Below are 21,409 nucleotides of genomic sequence, written 5' to 3'. Positions count from 1 at the left end.
TAAATTTCGTGTTTTCGTTTCTAAATGAATACTATTTTGCTCTTTTTACTTACTGCTACTTTAGTTTTATGAGTAAGGAAGAAGCTAGATTTCAACTCACGTCAAAAAGGTGTGTTTTAAGTTCTTTCACTTAAAACAGAAAACAAATGCAAGTAACGATTGTTTCTGATAATTATTGCTAACCCAGGCAACGCCGGGTATTTTTACTAGTGATAATATAAATAACAAAGTCTCCAAAACATTTTTACAAATTAAAAGCGGTAACGGCGAACTAAAGTAAAAGTTTTAGAAATAAGTAAATTTTTTTACGAACCAAACTTGCTCTTCAAAATCCTTTGTTTGAATCATCAAAATGAATTTCAATTTCATCATAACTTTAAAAGGATTTTTAATTACAGCTAAAACGTGTTACAAATGACTCCATCAATGATTGGCGCCGAGTGCGTGGTGGGCCGGTAAACAAGGGAAGAAAAAGAAGGCTTTTCGTCATGTACGAGTCGACAGTTTTTTTTTTTTTTTTTAAAGAAGGCAAGAATCTTCCTAAGATTTTTACAAAGATTTGAAATCCGTTTACAAAAATGAGTGAACCAATTTTAGATTTTCCAATGTCGCAAAGTGGTTTGATTTCGCATCTTCTAGGCGACAGATTTTTTTCACTAGTTTTTTAAGAAAGAAAAAAATGAAAAAAAAAAAAAAGTTTTTTTTTTTTTTTTTTTTTTTTTTTTTTTTTTTTTTTTTGTACTATTCAATTGAAAGATTTAATGCGGTCCAAACCGAGACGGACCACCGGGCATTTGCCCGGCTGCCCGCCGGCCCCATCCGCCACTGCCTCGGAGCAACCATAAGATATCTAATCCCACAAACACCAACTGTTGTTCTGAGGGGACGATATGCAAAATGTAAATTTCTTCCTGAAACTGTAAAAATTACACCCACTTACATGCAAATGCATTTACTTCCAAAGCCAGGGCCCGAAAAATGACGGGCCTGACTAAAAACACAATAATTTCAAATCTGCTTCAAAAAGTTTTTTTAACAATGCATTCTATCATCCTATTTCGACATTTAAAACAAGAGAGAGGAGTTAATGCAATGTCATCAAAAACAACCCTGTTGTAAAAATTTCCCCCCGTCAAGAAAACCTTTAACTCTTCCCTACAAAAAAGAAGGACTTCACACACACATCCTAAACCCAAAAATCCTTAGTCTTAAAAAGTTATGATATCTAGTTTTCCCGCCAAGTATCTGCCAAACTACCATCCTCCCTGTTTTCCTCTTTCATCACAATTATTTTCGGTAGAACCTGCCCCAATCCCATCACCAACCCCTTACCAGTGAGGATATATCCTTTAAATTGTTTTCAATCCTGTTTAACAAGTAGCTTTTTTTGCTCTCGAAGGAACTACATGAGTTAACAAAGCTTCCCGCCAAACAGCATTGAAAACAATTTAAAGGACCTATCATCACTGGTAAGGAGAGACTCATGAGGGCAGGTTTTAGCGAAAATCGTTGTGATGAAAGAGGAAAACAGGGAGGATGGTAGTTTGGCAGATATTTGGCGGGAAAACTAGATATCATAACTTTTTAATGCTGAGAGTTTTATGGGTTTAATATGTGTGTGAAGGCATTCTTTTTTGTAGGGAAGAGTAAAAAGTTTTGTTTTAAATTATTTTGTTTTCGAGTGTTTTACAACTTGGCAATAAATTCTGTTATAGTTTCTAAATTTGACGGGTTACTTTCATAAAGTTTTTTTTTTTATTTTTTTTAATGTTTTACAGCTTGCGGGCTATTTTAATCTAGCTTTTCACTTTATTTAATGACTTCTTTTCTGAAATGACGGATTACTTTACATTAAAAAAAATAAATAAATAAATAAAATAAATAAAAAATTAACTCTAATTTGAATTCCGAAACTTTGAATTCAAATTATGTTTTTCGCAATCACGAGTTGCGACAAGACTCTACTGGTTAGAGTTATTTTTTATAGAAATGGCTCCCCCGCCCAAGCATGTCCCTCCTCCTGGGTGCTTACGTGTATATAGTTGTGTGCGTGTGTGTGTTGTAGGCTTACGTGTGTGCACGTAGGCGTGTGTTTTATGTGTGTAAAGGCGACTGTGTATGCGCATGCGTGTGTAGGACATGGACGCCACTGCCCAGCAAAAGTGGATTCCGGGGGACAGTGCTCAGTACCAGCCGCGCCGCCGCCGGTGGACGGTGGTGCTGCAGGCCTGGCCCAAGCTGAAAAAGGAACCGGAACATCAAGGACTGTCAAGTGAGAACAATAAGCAATCGTGATTGCTCAAAAAAAAAAAAAAAAAAAACGTAAGGTGTCGCTAAACAAGAAATGACGACAATGAGTAAAATAAAAATATAATCTCCAAAAGGTCATGCTGGCGGGGGTTACTCTAATCGAGCTTTTCACTTCACTAATGGCTTCTTTTCTTACACGACGGATTATTTTGCATTTTAACTGCTTATTTTAATTATTTGGCGAATTATTTTTTATTTTAATAGAAATCTTTGTCTTGTTCAATACCTTGTTTTGTTTAAAAGTTCATTAAAAAGACGAATACGGTATCGCCAAAAAAAAAAAAAAAAACCCCTAAGCCATTAAATATGTCAAACTTGGATGCGTCCATAGAGTAAAGAAATTTGAATTTTTGTACATGGCCTCAATGACCCCTCAAGAATATTTATACAAAAAATCCTTAACATAGATCCCCGGGGTGCTGTTACTGACACAGAAGGTATGATTTGAGGGATAGAAACGAGGGGGAGGGGGAGGGAGGTCAAATGGCACATCAGTAGGGCATAAGGAATGTGTGTGCGAAATTTCAGCTCGATCCTAATGTTCGTTTGGGCTGTAACCCAGTCAAAAAGCGCGAAAAGGTTTAAATTCCTCCTCCCTCTGAATGGTCTTGGGGATTGTGTTTTGTATATTTCGTCAGGGGCCACAAGAGATAGAGTATACTAAAAATCAACTCCTGGGGCGATCTTCATGGGGCTACGGCTAAGATACAGAGGGGTGAAAACCCCCTGTCGTGTAAACCCCCTGTCGCATGTTTAATCTTTTTTCTTTCTTGGCGGTGGATATTTTGGCTTTTTGGTGGCTGACATTTGGTTTTCGGTTTTCTTGGCGTCCCGTGATAGGAAGAAATATATTTTCATTTTAAACACGAAGTGTAATTTTCTTTTTTTGGCATGCGTAGACAACGAGTTTAAGGAATTTTCGGGAAACTAAAAAATGCATCGAATAATAATGAATACGTAATGCAAAGTATAAAGTGCAGAACAATGAAAATAATTAGTTGCAAATAAAATGAAAATAATTCTATTTCGCGTATTTCGCATCGTCCGCACATAGGGTTAAGGATACAGTTTATGAAAATGAAACTGCGCTGTCAGCACAGTGGCATGGCAAAAAACAGATAAAATAAAAATGCTAGTCTAAAGGTGTGCATGTGACTTGTAATTCTTACTAAGTGTCAAAATATGCTTTTTAAAATTAATGCCATGAATTTCTTATATTGATGGAACAGTTAACTTTCTTGACTATCTCTTTGAATTCATAGTTTATTCAATAATGGCAACAATGTTTTGAAAAAGTGCCGACAACATCGGAGACGGATGAGTATAGACAAAAAATTAATTTAATTTAATAATTTTTATTGATTACACCAGCTTTCTTTTTATCTAATTGAGATAAATTACCTATTGTATTAGAAGATAAAGTCTGTACGGAAATCATGCCTTCTTATAAAGGTAAAATGATTTACAAATTTCTTATGTACTTAAGCATTGAAAAACTGTCATTATTATGAATATTATTTTTAAGTTCCCTGAAACAGTAATTTACTAGTAAAGTTTTAAAACAGGTGTTTCTTTGTTTTCTTTTCAAACCTTCAAATTATTTTGTAGTTTAAGTCCTGAAAAATATGCAGTTAAAATGTAATAAATGATTCTTAGACTTAACTGTTTTAACAAACTTTAAATGAGGGATAAATTGCTTAAGAAATAATGATAAAGTAAATGAGAAGTACTTTGAGCTGGGATATGAATTGCAGTGTTTATCTCTAACTGAGCAACAGCACTAAAACAATGTTAAGTTATGCAAATATGCAAGGAACTGCTACGCTTATTTCAGAGTTGCAGGGAACCCCTTTTTCAGTGCAAAGAAGTCAGCTCATAGAGGAAAAAACATCCTACAATAGTACTTGTATCAAATAAAACTAGAAAATTGCAAACTAGGGTGAATAGTGCAGTATGGCATTTGATAGTGTATTGTAATTTCATCCACATTTAAGATCAACACTCTGGACTAACTATTACAGAACTGGAGGCAAAAAAACCTCAATCAAGCAGAACCTCGATTAACCAAAGAAATCTGGACCGAACCCCCTTTAGTTAGCCAAAAACTTGGATAAAAGAGGGGATTTAAAGATGACCACACCAAGAGACCATTGAACCTTTTACTCTGGATAGTAACTTGCAAACTTCCACATACGAAATAGAAAACTGATACTGAATGGGATGTGTTAATTATAGAGATGTACCAAATACAATAATTTGCCGAATGTTCAGTTAAAATTTAAACCACCAAATATTTGGCTGAATACCGAAAATCTGGTTAGAGATTTTCAACTTAAGTTTATTAATTGCCAATTTAAAATGGAAAATATTTATCTATTTTGTGAAATTTAAATGCACATCCATTTTGTTTTGTAAATTCATTAGGCATTAAGTATCATTATTAATTAAAAATAGAAAATCAAACAATTAATTCTAAAAGTAAAAGCAAATTAATGTATAGTAAATGGATAATTTGGTTTGTGTTTATCTGCAACTCTGTGTAAATGGATATTCTTTCCTGATATATGATTTGATAGCTGATAATCATGATATCATATTAGGTTATAAATAAAAAAATGTAGCATTTGCCTTGCATAACAGAGTAAATTCAAGCCCAAATGGCTTAAAATATCATTACAAATTATATCTTATTCAGATGATTTTCTGCTATCTTAGTCTCTTCAATAACTAATTTAAGTAATTTTATCATAAATTGAAATTAAGGAAGGATATTGAAACATTACGGCATATTTTCATATTTTGTTTTTTGGTGCAAAGTCATGCTGTTGTGAATTTTTCTCCTTCTAGCAAGAAAATTTACTTTTGTGATTAGGTGTTGATAAATTTTGAAGGAGCAGGGTAAGCACATTGAAAAATCCAAAAAAAAAAAAAAAAAGAGGGCCTGGGTGCAGTGTTGTGCTAAAAAAATTTTGGTAGAGACTATATTTTTATTCATTTTTTTCCTTGAAAAAAAAGATAAATGGCATATTTGAATAAATAATTTTTTTTTTTTTTTTTCAACTCTTTGGAAAGTATTTGATTATTTGGGAATGAAGTAAGGAAGAACTTCTTGTGGCAGGAGCAAATGTAGAGTATTTCAAACTGTATATATTAGAAACACATATCAATGGCCCTTTATAATTTTCTAGTTAAAGTCAAATGGGGTAAAGAAATGTTCAATGATGTAGAAGTGAATACTGATGAAGAGCCAATAGTGTTTAAAGCCCAGCTTTTTGCAATTACTGGTGTCCCTCCTGACCGCCAAAAAGTAATGATCAAAGGAACTACCTTAAAGGTAACTATCTTGAATATTACACTCTTTGAGACACATAATGTATGCATTGAATGTTTTTAGGAAGTACTTTTTTTATATTTTGAACGATTGATGCAGTGAAAAGTAAAGGAAAGTAAGTGTCAAAATTGAAAATATAGAGATACAGTGGAAGCCGGTTAATTAAATCAGTGGTTAATTGAATCAACTGCTTTAATGAATCAAATTATCAAAAACAGAATAAAATCCAACTTTATTGTATTAGCCGCTTGATTGAATTCGCCATTTTATGGAAGCAAAACTGTTTTGAACAAACATGATGCATATAAGCGGTGGCCACTATAGCTAGATAAAATGATAGAAGAATCTCTTCTGTTTTAAGGCAAGTGATAGTACAGTGAAACTTTGTGATATCCCAAAGGAACACAGAGACATGCCAAGTTAAGCTGCTGGCGACTGTTGAAAAGTGCATAACAAAGTAAATAGTATAATATATTCTTCATGAGATTTAAAGTATGCGTTCTTTCTATTAAGGACTCCTCTGGGGTACATTTCTCCAACCCCTTCCTAGCCTTGGGATTGTGCCAAGAGTGCAGGGTTTAGAGGCTGACTCCCTGTGTACTAGGAGAATTCTCTAAAGGAGCGCTTTCGAGAAAAAAAATTGATTGACTGACAAGAAGCTGCAATGTAAAATTTTCAGGAACAGTCTGTATGAAAGAATATTAGTAGCCGGGCTCCCAATTGGTCCCTTTAAAACCTAATCGTCTTTTAGTTTCAATTTCCTAAAGGTCAATATTTTTAAAAATCTGGTGCCTCTTTTCCTTTAAAATTTCAGTTACATTTTTAATTTTTCTCTGTAATCCCTTGAATTGTATTTTTTTTTCTTAAAAAAATATGGATGCCTAGTTCAAATCTCTACTTTGATCATTTGTACATTTTTCATTGAATGGGGGAACAACTGTTAGAGTTTGAAACTATTGATTGGATGTAATAAATTTATTCAACATAATTTCTGGCTTTAAGCTGAAGAGCCGTTTCACAAAACATTGAGTCTGCAACATGATTTTTTTTTTTTTTTGCCATAACAATTTAATTTACTGTTTGCTTACTGTTTTATTTTGAGTTTGTGTGTTTGTAGTAACTCAAAATACGATTTTGTGTGAATCAAACAGTAAATTAAATAGTTATGGCAAAAAAGTGTCCTGTTGCAAATTCTACATTTGGACACACATTAGTTACTGTGAAATGGCTGCAAAGTAATTTTAGTTAAAAAAGAAAAATCAGCTCATTATTCCGCTAAAATTCATGGAGCATAATTACTTGTTATAAGCAAAAGCAATTAATGGGCTGATTATAGATAATCAGCAAAGTGACTGAAAAGTGATGACTGCTAATTAAGCAGTGCATCTCAAATTTTAACTTTAAAAGTTAAGATTAAGGTTCCTTTTTTAGAATTGAAATTTGTTTTTCCCTGGGGAAAATCTGTTGGGAGCCCTATTGTAGCAAAAAATGGACTAAAATAGCAAGCGATTGACTTATAGGGTTACTGTAACCATTGGAAAATGAATAATGACTTATTGAGGTATTCATGTAACCTGAGTTTCACTGTACTAGTATACTAGGTATGTGCTGCAATGTAGCATGATTTAGAAAGAAAAAAAAATCTGGGAAACCCTATATCATTCTGCTTATCACTGCCTCTATTATTTTAGTTTTGTTTTCAAATTTACAAGTAAAGCATCTATTGTAAAGTTTTCTTTAACTATAGGTGAAAGAGAATTGAAACATTACACATGTGCTTGATTTCATGAAAATGTTCAATGTATTTCTAAAAAATGAATTAATACATATAATTTATTGCACAAAAATTAATTTAATAAGCAAATGTAATTAAACGATTATTGCGGAAACTTGACTAAAAGTGTTTAAAAATTTCTTAAAGTTAATGGGAATTTAAATTGTAATTAAAATTAAGAGCTGGTAGGTGATTTCTGGTAGGTTACACATTTTCAAAACTGTTTTATAGTTGATTAGTTAAGGGGTAACAGTACCCCAAAAATGATCAAACGATCAAAAAAATAATTTATTGCTTACTTCAAAACTAAAAACTAGTCCAAACACAGGGAAATGTTTCATTAATTTAGTTCAAATACTGAAAAAGTTCTGAGTGGTTTTAGGTCATGCTCGTTATGTTTTCTTATGCAAAAGAAAAACTTTAAATTGATTTTTCTCGTTGATCGTTTTTTTGTGTTTTCATGTCATAAGAATCCCTAAGGATTTTTTTCTATTAACGATACAACCTTAAAGTAATACTTTTTTCAATTAGGATAATAAGTTTAACAAAACTGTGCATCGGATAAGCATTTTATAAATTACTCCAATGTTTAGAGCATGTTAAACCTTTAAAAACCTTTTTTTTTTTTTTTAATTATGATTTTTTACATAATTAATCACAGAACTTTAGCAAAATACTTTTAGCAAAAAGTTTTTTTTTATATTAGTTTAAAAATAAAAATGCCTTAAAAATTTTTTTAAATGAAATTTTCCTAATTTTTTTTAATTTTTAAAAAAGGTAGGCAATATTTTAAAGTTTTGAAAGTAAATTATTGATTACAAAACAGGGTTGGCAAGGTTTCGGACACTACGGTAAAAACCACAGTAAAAACCCTGGTTTTTACCGGCCTGTCCAAAACTGTCCGAAAGTGTCCAAAACTTTATTTTTAGAAAAATTGTATTCTGTGAGAAAACATCAATAACAGAATAAAATGTTTCAAAGTAATGTTTTATATTGAACATTTATTCAATGGAGAACATTCAACTTTTTTATGCAGCTAATTTTAATCTAGTCACAAAGAAGTTGAATTCTTGATTAAAATTTCAATTTGTATGCATTAGTTTAGTATTATTATTATTGTTGTAATTTTTTTTTTCTTTTGATAATAGTAACCAAATTTCCCTATTTTTATGCATGTGTGCAAATGAAAGCAGGGTTGGCAAGGTTTTTACCATTCTGTTCAAAACCCTTGAGTCCGAAAGTGTCCAAAACTATTTTTTGAGAAACTGTATTTTGTAGAAAACAATCAAAAACAGAACAAAATGTGTAAAAATTATTTTTTTTTGACTATTTAATATTTGTTCAATGTGAACATTCAAGTATAACTATATATTTATTTATGCAGCGGATTTTAATCTAGTTACGTAGAAATTAAATTCTTCATTAAAAATTTCATTTTGTATGCAGAAGTGTTCAAAATATAGTGCAATAATTGACTTAAATGCAATAAATTACAATTGTTTGTAGTTATGGAATGTACTACATTAAAAATATGAACTAAAAAAAGAATAGCACAAGTTTTATAACATAAGTATTTAATCGTCGATTTCTTGTTCTGTAATCTATGATTTAAAAAACAATTTTGGTTAAAACATCATGTAAAATTTATTTTCAAAAAAATCCATTTAAAAAAATAAAGTTTTTTTTTTTTTTTTTTTGGCACCTAAATATTGCACATTTAATAACATTTCTTTGAGTTATAAATGGAGCTGAAATTAGTTGTCTTGGTAGTGTTTTGAATTTCCTCTCATAACTCTACCAACTGTTACATATAAGGAAGTTTTTAGTAATAATTATTGCCAATTTTTTAAATAAAATATTTTTTTAATGAAAAATATTGGAGAAAAATATTATCAAATGCTCATTAAGCCTAAATAATGTCAGTATTTATACATTACAAACATTGCAGTAAGTACGAATTGATTAGATTACACCCCTTTAACTTAAAGCATAGTTTTGGACAGTTTAAGACAATTTCGGACACTTTTGGACAGTTTTATAGTTTTGGACGGTAAAAACCACCTGTCCTGTCCTAAACCAGTTTTGGACAGTCCAAAACCCAACCCTGTTACAAAACAAGTATGCATGTTATAGTTTCAAAGAAAAATAAAATTTACTTAAATTTAAAAAAAAAAAATGTTAAAAGGTATTGTGACCCCTTAACAGTTGTCAATATTCATTTACTGCTAACGTATCGCTGCTAAACATAGCAATAAATACGCATCACATTTCCTTTTAAATTTGCTATATAATTTTAAATTATTGGAGGTCAATTAAAATACAGTCGAGCCCCCTTAATGGAATAGACAATTTGCCAGGAAAAATTATTCTAATAAGCGGGATATTCCATTATCCGGGATAAAAAAAACACACATCAACGGTGTAGTACATAGGCATTTTATTACATTAAGCGAGATATTCTATTATCCAATATTCCATAAAGCGGGCTCGACTGTATAATTAACAATTCTTTAGTATTTTTTTCATGCAAAGTTATGCAAACATTATGCTATGTATACATTTCTTTTGCTTTTTAGGATGAGGCATGGGGAACTATCAAGATTAAAGATGTAAGTTTTCTTTTCCTTAGTATATGAGTCATTTAACTATTTTATGTTGAATACAATTAAATTGGTGGGTCTTGAACTAAGGTTAAATTTGGTCTTGACTTAAAGTTACTTAGTTAATACAGTCAAACCTCGTTAGCACGAACTCGATGAGTATGCTAAAATATTTCGTATGAACCGAACTTCGCGTTAAGCGATTTCACCATTTACCAGATTTTGTGCAAGCAGACAAGTTTTTAATTTTTTTTTGTGTCGGAAAATATAGGAACCAAAGTACCTTTGTACAAAAATGTACTCCCAAACATTTATATTTATAGTTCAAGTAAGAAACATAAGTAATTCGAAACAGGCAATGGCTGTTCGGACCATTTCTCTACGACAGTACATTTCAAACATCTGATTTCTTACTTAATCTCAAGATTGGAATTTTGCTGCAGTGTTGATGGGTAAAAAAACACTATCGCTTTTAGATCTTAAACCTCTACATGGGCAAAACAAGTGCCTAGAATTTTTTTTTCAGGATGAAATTTTACATCTAGATTTGTCATCCACTAGTTGAACATTTCACTGTTCATCCAAGCTTTTTTACTCTAAGCAAAGTCTACAGCTAAAGTTCGTACCTCCTTGAACAACATGATTTTCCCGATTTTCCTAAACAAGGAGAGGAATTTTCTCGCTGCCATCCATGTCCCTTGCGTTCAAGTTCAGATCTTTCGACTTTCGAAAGTAATTTCATGTAGAAGTATGGGAATTTTCTTTTTTCTTTTCCCTTCTTTCTTTAAAACCTTAAAATTTTCTTCGTCTATGCGAGATTTTGTCTAAATCCTCTTTGTGTTAAGCTACTGATTTAACTAATTTGTAGTGTCATCTCACGGGGAGTGGCATTTATTTCGCGCTAAGCAAAAATTCGTGTTAAGAGTTAGTGTTGACGGGGTTTGACTGCATATATATATATATATGTTTGGAGGTTTCCTCTACAGTCGCATTTTTCGCAAAATGCAAAAATACTATCTAAAATACGAAAATGAAGCAAGTCAGTTTGGCGTTTTTGCTTAAGTAAAAAACTAAATAAAGAAACAATACACGATTCCAGAGAGGAAGCTAGCATGGTGATATTCAAGTTAATCTTATTAGAAATCTTAGCTAAGGTGTTAATATTACTAGTAAGTTCAACAGCTATTATTCTTAATGAGCATTCATCTGGCATCTATAGGGGAGGGGGGGGGGGAGTGGACCTGTTCACTTTTAAAAATAAAACTTGTGTTTTCACACAATGGTAAATAAATAATCATAAATATAAATATGTTTTTTTTTTTGGGGGGGGGGGAATACAGTTAATCTCTAACTTTGCATTCAATGAGAAATGATATTATTTTTATTTCTCTTTTGTAAATATCTCAGATATTATTATTTATTATGCCTTCGAAAGCAATTTCAAAATTTTTCATTTACCTCTTTGAAAGGAAAATTAATGTTCTATTTTATAGTTCAAGAGATTATATTTAAAGTTGGGAGAATAGTTTTACATTCAGCCATGAATTTGAATGTTTCCATTGAGAGTGAAATGGGGGGGGCATTTATTTGGTCGCTCACCGATCATTCTGGGGCGAAGTGTTGTTAGTCACACTACAGTCCTGCCAGTTCATAGCAAAATGCATGAGGTATGCAAAACCAAACAAAAATGTTGTTATAAATAATTAAATAATACATGGTAAAATATTAAGGTAAATTTAAGCTCTTATGTTGTAGCCATAAATTTGATACTTATTCCTTCACTAGGAACTGGTATGACTGCTTTCATCTTCAGTGCCTAAAGGGAACCAAATTAAACACCTGGCTCAAAACACTCAACTTTTATGATCTGCTCTTCTAAGTTTAGGGAAAATAAATAAATTTATTATTTTTTTTTCTATACGAAAAGCAGTCGGTAAGCACTGTAGAACATATAAATTGTGTTAAAAGGAGTGAATCAAAATATGGACTTGTTGCTAACCAGTAATCATTGGTTCAAATTATTATTTTTTCAATTGTATTAAGTTTAATTTTTCATTGTTATTATTACTGAATATTAAACTTTTCCATATTCTTTAGGGAGCATCTATTTTATTAATGGGAACAAAAGAAGAATTGCCTCCAGAACCTGTAGAAAAAACAGTTTTTATGGAAGATATGTCTGATCATGAGTTAGCAACAGCAGTGAGTAGTTTTGGTCTTAGGGAATTGCATAACTGTGCCATTTATACTCAGCTGAATCATAGTTATTTTATCTTACTTATTTTTAAAACTTTATTCATTTATTTATTTTTTTGGAGTTGCCTTGGTAGTTTATAAAATATTGTACATACTCATGATTTTAAAAAAGCTTTCTGCCTGTCATTCCGCAAATTTTATGTTTCAAATTCACAGAATTCCTTTGTAAAGTTGTCCCTTTTGTAAAGATTAAAAACAGGAGAACGGCAGCATCTTATGTTGTATTGTTAAAATTGTAGGGTAATTTATATTCACACAAGTGTCCATACATTTCTATTTGGTGGATGTATTTGAAAATTGATCTTAAAGTTAAGGGTTCCATCCAAAATATTTCGAAAAATAGTTTTGCAGTTTTGCTCAGCTTGTCTTTTAGTGTCTATTGTAGATACTGAAGGATTATTACTAATCAGTGCCTTAAAATTATGTTTTGCCCACTTTTCACTTGCAAATGAAAGAATGGATTAATTTTTTTCCCCTTTGTGTAATCTTTATGCATCCTTTATAAGAATATTTTTTTTCATTCAGGTTTTTTTCACCATGTAAAATAAGTGAAATGTATAATCATTTCTATTTATTCTTAAAACTTCAATTTTGTTTGAAAATATAAATGAGCAATGAGTAGTATAAAGTTGCTAAATCATTTAAGTGATCATTAATTTAAAAAGGGCTGGTGGAAACGGCTTGTAGCAAGTAATCTGTAAAAAAAAAACCACTTTTTCTCTTTATACAAATTATATAGTGTTTTTATGTTCAATTGTTAAGTATAGAAAGCTTGTTGTGTTTTTTTTTCTTCTTTTGCTGAATAAAATGTATAAAGTTCAGCAAAATTATTTTGGTATTTTTTGTTTCACTATGCACATGTCTGATTATTGCATGAAATATTTTATAGCTGGAACTACCTCCTGGCCTTACAAATTTAGGAAACACATGCTATATGAATGCAACGGTCCAATGTTTGAAAACTGTTCCCGAACTAAGAGCAGCTCTTAAAAAGTGAGTTTGATGCTTTTTCAAATGTTTACTTGTTTTTAAAAAGTTTATTTTAGCATTTTGTATGTTTAGAACATGAAAATATATGTTATTGTTTGAAAAAATGTGTTTGTTATTACATCACAATCCAGAGTCCCCTGTATCTACCAATATTTGTGGTTTAACCAGTTTAGGGATCACAATACCGGTATACCGGTATTTCGAGCAATTTTGTAATACCAGTGTTTGCTGAGGAAAATAACGGTATTTTCAGTATTACCTGAAAATAATAAATAGTTTTAATTCAAGAATTTTCAATTTAATTTATTAAATATCTACTTATATTTTAAATGTACATTTATTTTTTCATGATACAGAACCGAAATCAATCTATTGATGTAAAAATGTAGCTTCAAAAGCATGAACTAATAGAATATCATTAAATAAAAGTATTTTATGCACTAGGTATTTATTTTTTTCCACTTCCTTGATGGCTCATTTTCCCTTTTGGGAAAGTTAATTTTGAGTGTAATTTTGAATGCCCCCCCCCCCTTTTGTCCAATGAACAATTTATTCAAACCATCAATTGCAGGAATGCTTTATCATTTTTTTTAAATTAAATACTTGTCTTAACTGTACTAAATTTTGACAAAAACTGTTTCTTGTTACCATTACAAATGGCAATTTGTTGGCACTAGTTTGTTGTGTCGTCTCGCTATTTGGCTTCATACTTGGCAAGATAATATTTAGAAATTATATATTGCCTTGAAAATTTGCATAGAGGAAAAGCATTAATATGTTAAACGAATTCAAAGATATTTTCAGATGTTTACATAATTATAATTGCAGAGAATTTTGAAACAAAAGCTGAAACGAATAAGAGAAACCAACAAGATGAAATTTAGTCAAGTTTATGGTAAATTTCAAACCAAAGGGTTAATAAAAAGTCAACACAAAGACCTCCTGTTCAAGAGAAAATGATGTTAATATTGGGAAAGTATCTTCTCTCAGGAAAGAAATTTCAACTAGCTTTAAATTAAAAAAATAATATAGCTACACACAATACGAAAGAAACACACACACACAAAAGGGTTTATTCAAAAATAACATGCAACAGATCGAATTTTACCGAAGTGAGAATTAGACCGAAGATAAAATACTTTTAGGTAGTTAAATTAGAGGAGGGGTATCACGCATTGCTAACAGTACCACGACCTGCATGAATTCAAAAAGAGTAGTTTCAACTGTAGGAGAGTTGAGCACTAAAATGAGTTCCAGGCTTAGGGACAATTCAATAGATGCATTATATTTTTTACTAGTATTGATTTTTTTTTTTTTTGACATTTGTTCCCTCATTTTATATTTGTTCACAATACGTTTTCATAATAATACAATTTTCGTACAAAATTATGAAATGTGGCAACAAAACAATACGCTTTCAAGCAATTTTTGAGAAATTTTAAGTACCGGTATTCCGGTATCGAATTTTAAAAATACCGAATTCCGGTATTGAATTTTTGGTCCGGTATTGCAATCCCTAAACCACTTGTGTTCTGAAGGTAGCTCTGTTTTTTTTTTATCCTGACCAGGAACCGAGCAATCCCTGGTTCAGCACCCTCAAAGGTTTTGATTCTGTTAGAGGACTTTGTGGACATGACTTATTTAACATCCCCCTACCACCATTCACAAATACGGAAGATCTTCAACCAGCTGGCAGTAAATGCAGGAACCTTCGGTTACGAGTCAGGCACCTAACCGATCAGGCCACCAGAGCCTGTTTGTAAGCACAGTAAAACCTTGTTTATCCAGGACTCCAGATTATCCAGACCAAATATGTAGCATTTTTTTCATTAAATTTTACTTTCATATAGGTAATGGTTTTAAATAATAACATCAAGAGCACATAACTATAAGTACAGGGAAGCATTTTTATAGAAATAAAAAAATTATCCTGTTGATCTTTTAATGATAAAGCATGATTCATTCAGACGCCACTCATGTTTGAAATTCAAGACAATTTACCAATTCTTTGAAAGGAAATGATGTAAAAAAAATGTTTATACACTTTAATGCCTTATAAAAAATTATAAGTACTTTGTAACGGAACCTGTTATTGTAATAAACAGTAAGTCTATCTATTCAATGATTGCTTTGCTTATAATCTGGTTAATCTGGTTTATTCGAAGTTTTCGGTTCTCCGGATTGCATTTCCTTCTGATTAGTCCGTATAAACAAGGATGTACTTGTATTATGAAATGTTCTTAAATTTAATATAGAAAATTTTGATACGCGATGTCGGATGCAAATCAAATGGAGGCAGAAATGCCTGATTTCAACATTGAAATTCTAAATTAGTTTGCTGTTTTGCCTTAAGACTGCCGAAATAAAAACTTAGAAAGTGGAATTAACAGTGCAATTCATTGTTAGAATAACTCCATATTTTATGATGTAGTTTGAATTTGAAAAATTCACTTAGATGTAATCATTCATGTTTAAAGTTGCTGTTATGGTAAATGTTACAAGTGCAAATTTTGTACTGTTAAGTTCTTTCACTTTTATTAATTTAGTACTTCGTTTATTTTTAATGATATGCATGTCAAAGCTGATGTTCATTTAATCATTAAATTTAATATTTATCTTCAAAAGGTTTACTGGAGGTTCACCATCCTCTCATAGCGCTATAGCTCCTGCTCAAGCTTTAACTGCAGGTAAGATCTTGGAGCTATTGTTATTATTGGTTGTCTATTTTTTCACTCATTTTTTAATAATGCAAATACTCATAAATTAGAATTGTAAAGTATTTTTCATTTAATGTAATATTTATTGATGTGAAACTATTAAGTCTTAAATATTTTTTAACATATGAGGTAAAGAGTATACTGGGATATTACAGTAAAAAGATTTTATTTTTAAGATTTTAAATAATTCTTTTTTATTTATTTATTTATATTTTTTTAATCTTACTGGTGTGTCTACAATATAATTTTTTTTAATTACATGTTTAAGATAAAACATGGTTGTCATCCAATCTCTAATAACTGCACATTTAATCTCATCCGTTTTAAAAAATTTACCAACACCATATAGCAATTTAAATTTAAAATCACAACTACAGACCATAAAGCTCTTAAGCTCTTGTTTTTTAATAATATTATATTTGTATATGCAAAAATAGTTAAACCTTTAATACAACTAGTTAAACAAAGGCCTCTAGCTTTTTTTTTTAAATGTATGATACTACGTAAAGCATTTTCATCAATTAAGAGGTACCAAAAGAAATTTGTATAAGTACAGTGAAACTCAGAAATCCAAACTAATTGGTTTAGCCCTGTTCAGATTTCAGAAAGCTTGGATTTGCTGGGTAGCCTAATTAAACTCTTTGTGATTGGCTCAATAGTGATCTGAAAGTCTTTGTTTTTAATCTTTGTGTTCAGTAATAAAATGAGCAATTAAATGATTTCTCAAAATTATAAATTTTGCTGTTGTATTTTTTCATTAAAATAGAATTTAAATAATTTAAGTGTTTTATAATGATCATGAAATTTGTTTTTCAGTTTTAAGTGATTTGTATGAAGCTATGGATAAATGTGGAACAGAGTTTCTACCATTTATTTTTCTGCAAGTCCTTCACATGGCAGTTCCTCGCTTTGCGGAGAAAAATGAACATGGCGTTTATCTCCAGCAGGTTAGTCGTACATTTCCTGTTAAACTTCATAAACTTTCCTGTTTTACTTCATTTGAAAAAAATTAAAGAGACTAAGGCTCCGGCGCCAGATAATATTTATCGAAAATTTTAGTTGAATGTGCAGAGGAATTAGCAGATGTAATCGCAAACATTTTCAATGCTTCTTATAATTCGGGGACAGTGCCAGAGGACTGGAAGCTGGCTAACATTACACCGCTCTTCAAGAAAGGGTCTAAAGGGAGTGCGGGAAATTATAGACCTGTGAGTCTAACTTCGGTGGTTTGCAAAATTTTTGAAACATTGATGAAAATTAAGATAGTAAATTTCTAGAGACTAATAATCTATTGACTAGTTTTCAGTACGGTTTTAGGAAAGGTAAATCTTGTGCAACTAATTTATTACATTTCTATGACAAAGTTACCATGGCTTTGGACAATAAGAAGCCTGTAGATGTTGTTTACATTGATTTTCAAAAAGCTTTCGATAAGGTACCGCATGTTGTTCTACTTAGCAAATTAGCTGATATAGGAATAGGAGGGAAAACTTTCATTTGGGTAAAAAATTGGCTGACCGGAAGGAAACAAAGAGTAGTTGTAAGGGGAAATTGTTCTAATTGGAGTGAGGTCTTAAGCGGGGTTCCTCAAGGATCAGTGTTAGGGCCTGTTTTGTTCATTGTCTTTATGAACGATATTCACAAAAATATTTTTGGGACAATGAATTGTTTTGCTGATGATGTCAAAGTTATGGGGAGTGTAGAAAATGAAGAACAAGCAAATCAGCTGCAAGAGGATCTAGATCATATTACGGAGTGGGCTGATAAATGGGGTATGGCTGTTAATGTTGGGAAATGTCAAGTGCTACATTTAGGGCATGGAAATAAGTGTACAAGTTATTATTTGCAAGATTCAGTCATTAGTCAGGCACACAAAGTTACTGATCTGGGGGTCCTAATAAGTCAGGATTTAAAGTTTAGCCAACAGTGCAGCATTGCTAGCAACAAAGCCAATAAGATGCTTGGGTTTATCAATAGATCTATTTCAAATTAATCTAAAGAAGTTCTTCTGCCCTTATATAGAAGTTTGGTAAGACCCCATTTGGAGTATGCTGTTCAGTTTTGGTCTCCTTATCTTAAGAAAGACATTAATGTATTGGAAAGGGTTCAAAGGCGGGCTACAAGGCTAATAAGTGGACTTTCCCACTTAGATTATGATTCCAGGCTTAGAAGGCTAAAAATGTACAGTCTTGAGCAAAGAAAAGACCAAGGGGACATGATTCAGCTGTTTAAATTTATTAAAACGAAAGATGTTACGGGGCTAAAGTTTAGCACTGAAAACAGGACAAGGGGTCATTGTTTTAAGCTATTTAAATCTCAGGCTAACATGGATATTAGGAAAAATTATTATTTTAGCAGGGTAGTGGAACCTTGGAACAGCTTACCGAAAGAGGTGGTAATGAGCAAAGAAGTAGACAGTTTTAAGAGGGCCATTGATCTTCACTGGGGATTGTAAATTGACTAGGACCAGTCTAGCTGGGCCCAGAGCCTGTTGCTGGTCGTCACTTTTGTATTTGTATTTGTAAATCCTACTTCATTTTTATTTTCTGTTAGATGCTATCTTGTGCTAAGATTTCTCTAGGGCAGTTTTAGTTTTTGAACTAGGAACAAAAATAAGCCTAATGATAAAATTCCTGCACAAAATGAAAACTACAGATTAATAAAACTGCCAGGCTTATTTGCTCTCAAATTATTCATCCTGCTAAGCATCCTGTATAGATTTTCAATGCCCAGATTAGAAACATTGTTATTTTTTAACTTTATATTTTTAAAGTTAAAATTGATATAATTTTGTTTTTCTTGATTTTGATATCAAGAAGCCTTTATTTCCTTTTTTGATTTTTTTTTTCACCGCATTTTTAACTGCAATTTGCTCATAAGTTTCCTTATTTGATGATAAGAAATTGTAGTATGCTTTCGATTTTTACATCAATCAAAAAATTTGATTTTCATATGAGTAATTTTGTTCAAGTTTTCTATGCCAATTAAAACATTTGTTATTAATACTTAAAGGATTTTTTAAAAAATGGAGACTGTGATGTTTTGATTTGTTGGTGATCATACTTCATCTTTTGCATTTTTGAAACAGTAATAGCTTTTCCCATTTTTGGTTCCATACTGGCAAAATATTCTTTTAACTTAAGTTTAAATGAAACCAATTAGCCTAAATTTTTTGTAGTTGAAAAGTTAAATTTTTTTGCTGTATGATATTTAAATTGTTTAATAGATGAAGAAATAACCATTCTATCCTAGTCCGTTCTGTCCCATGCTTTGCATTCAAGTAAACAACAACCATTTTGTGAATGCCATCCAAGTTATGCAATTGTAAACAGACCTAAATATGTACTTAAATCTATATGTTTTGACCTGCGTAATGATAAAATGACTGAATAAACGACCCAACTTACCTTAGATGCTGAAGTATCAAATAAATAATAAGAAAACAATGTCATATTCTAGAAACACATTTTATCGAGTGTACTCAAATGTAAAAACTGGTTTTAAGAATGACTCCTCTTGTTATTTGTTAATTCCTAAGTGTCTTGCCCCTCGGTTCAATTGCACAGTTCAAATCAAGGATTCTGCTCCACAATATGTAGCCTTACTAAACTTAACTGTATTAGGTTGTTCCCGGTGGTTTGTTAAGTGTTTTTAAGTATGTTGTATCATATGTTTTTATTTTTTGCTGACATATAAGTATCTATTACTTTTCTCCAATAGGATGCAAATGAGTGCTGGACAGAAGTCATGAGGATGCTACAACAAAAATTGCCTTCAGTGCCGAATGAAATTCTATCGGATCAAGCGTCCGTATCGAAATACACAAGCTTTATCGATCAATATTTTGGAGGATCTTTGGATTCTACGTATCTTTTTGATTTCTGAGAGTACATTAGAATGTTTTTTTTTAAATTTATTTTCGAAGTGTATGTATCTGAGTACTTATTTACTGATTTTTACTCTGTATAACAAAGATGTTCCGTAGGTAAAATAAAGTAATAAGGTGCAAGTTATCATCCCTTAGCCAAAGCAGACAGGACAACTACCAAATGGTGCACCATTGCATCCATTTTATGCTTATTAGTGATCATTAGTCTGGAGTAGCCATAACAGAGCTAGAGGTAGTAAACCTCTCATTAAAGCTGAAGTTAATTTAGTACACCAGCCAGGGTTGGCTTTCTGCCGGCAGAAACTAGTTTTTGCCGTGCCAGTGGCAGAAACTGGTTATAACTGGCAGAAACTGGCAAAACTTAAAAATGTCTTTAATAACTCAAGTAATTAGTAAATGATATTTGTTTAAGTAAACTAAAAAACATCATTTCATCATTTAAAAAAATAAAATCCCATGCTAGTGCCCTTTATTTAATTCAGAAAGGGAACTTTCCAATTGCAGAGGCTCGTAATATTTGGATTAATTTAACAAAAGATAAAAAATCATACAAGGGTGCTTAGGAAAGAGGAGTGACATACAGAATTAAACAGGCATTACTGATTGTAATTTGCTCACTTATATGCTTCCTCTAAATTGTTTGTGATTGAAATTATCATGTCATGTGCTTCAAGAAGAAAGTGCCAGAATTTTACTTGCCTAAATTTTGTACCTTATGTCACAGCTTAGCAAAACAAATTGGCCCTATTTCTCAAAACTTATTTTTGCAGTTAAATTTTACCACAACTCCAGTTATTACATGGTGGACCAGTTAGACAATAGATGAAAGTTTCATGAACATTGCTTGCTCCTTGATGCATTCTCTGCTAGCTCTTCTGTTTCAAGAATATTCTAAAATTTCTCATTTATGCGTAGTAAATTGCGAACCTAATTAGATTTTTGAAACCACCTTTTCTAAGAGGCAATTGCAGGGTCCAAACAATGTAACATTTGATTTTGAATTGTGATAATTTTGTAATAAAATTACAGTACTTTGGTTAATAATTGATTATTTTTTCCATGCATTTTCAGTTGTAAATCAAGAATTAATTTTTTATTTTGCAAGTTTTTGCCAGTTTTTGCCGCAAAGCGGCAGAAAGTGGTTTTTGCCATACCGGTTTCTACCAGTGGTTTTAACCGCCTCGGCAGAAACTTGCCAACCCTGACACCAGCACAAATTTTCAAACCTGCTGTCAATAAAATCTTTCACTTTTGCAAGATTTTTTGACCCTTTTCATCGATCATTAATTTTATTTGAGCATGGAAGTTCTTTGATTTCCATGAAAGATTAAGTTGCTGGTAGAGAAAATTTTGATATAGATCTATTGTGATACTAATGGTCAAAGTTTAGAGCATGTAACTAATGAACAAGATTAGTGGTTGCAACTCGCCATGCGGCGACTAAGAATAGTAATATAATTGCTAATCCCTCATTTCCATCTGTGCTATCAAGAAAATATTCTTCTGGAAAATAAAATGTCCTGTTTGTGAAATTAACACTTG

The 21,409-nt window shown here is 31.5% G+C and overlaps 1 protein-coding gene across 2 annotated transcripts in view; it reads left to right on the top strand.

Moving 5' to 3' along the window:
* Positions 1 to 3,572: 3,572 nt before the first annotated feature.
* Positions 3,573 to 21,409, top strand: part of LOC129219884 (ubiquitin carboxyl-terminal hydrolase 14-like) — a 39,767-nt gene continuing 21,930 nt past the window's right edge. The window contains exons 1-8 of one of the 2 annotated variants that reach the window (XM_054854196.1): positions 3,573 to 3,762; positions 5,499 to 5,644; positions 9,992 to 10,024; positions 12,113 to 12,217; positions 13,161 to 13,264; positions 15,887 to 15,948; positions 16,795 to 16,925; positions 19,699 to 19,844. In XM_054854196.1, the coding sequence (XP_054710171.1) occupies positions 3,747 to 3,762; positions 5,499 to 5,644; positions 9,992 to 10,024; positions 12,113 to 12,217; positions 13,161 to 13,264; positions 15,887 to 15,948; positions 16,795 to 16,925; positions 19,699 to 19,844 (743 nt within the window). In that variant the 5' untranslated portion in view covers positions 3,573 to 3,746. Of the gene's footprint in view, positions 3,763 to 5,476; positions 5,645 to 9,991; positions 10,025 to 12,112; positions 12,218 to 13,160; positions 13,265 to 15,886; positions 15,949 to 16,794; positions 16,926 to 19,698; positions 19,845 to 21,409 lie in introns of those variants that run through there. The other variant, XM_054854195.1, reaches the window with a different exon arrangement.

Source organism: Uloborus diversus, chromosome 4 (genome assembly GCF_026930045.1).
Source record: "Uloborus diversus isolate 005 chromosome 4, Udiv.v.3.1, whole genome shotgun sequence".
Classification (NCBI taxonomy): domain Eukaryota; kingdom Metazoa; phylum Arthropoda; class Arachnida; order Araneae; family Uloboridae; genus Uloborus; species Uloborus diversus.
The sequence above is the reverse complement of the archived record's forward strand: the minus strand, read 5'-3'. Positions and strand labels throughout refer to the sequence as shown.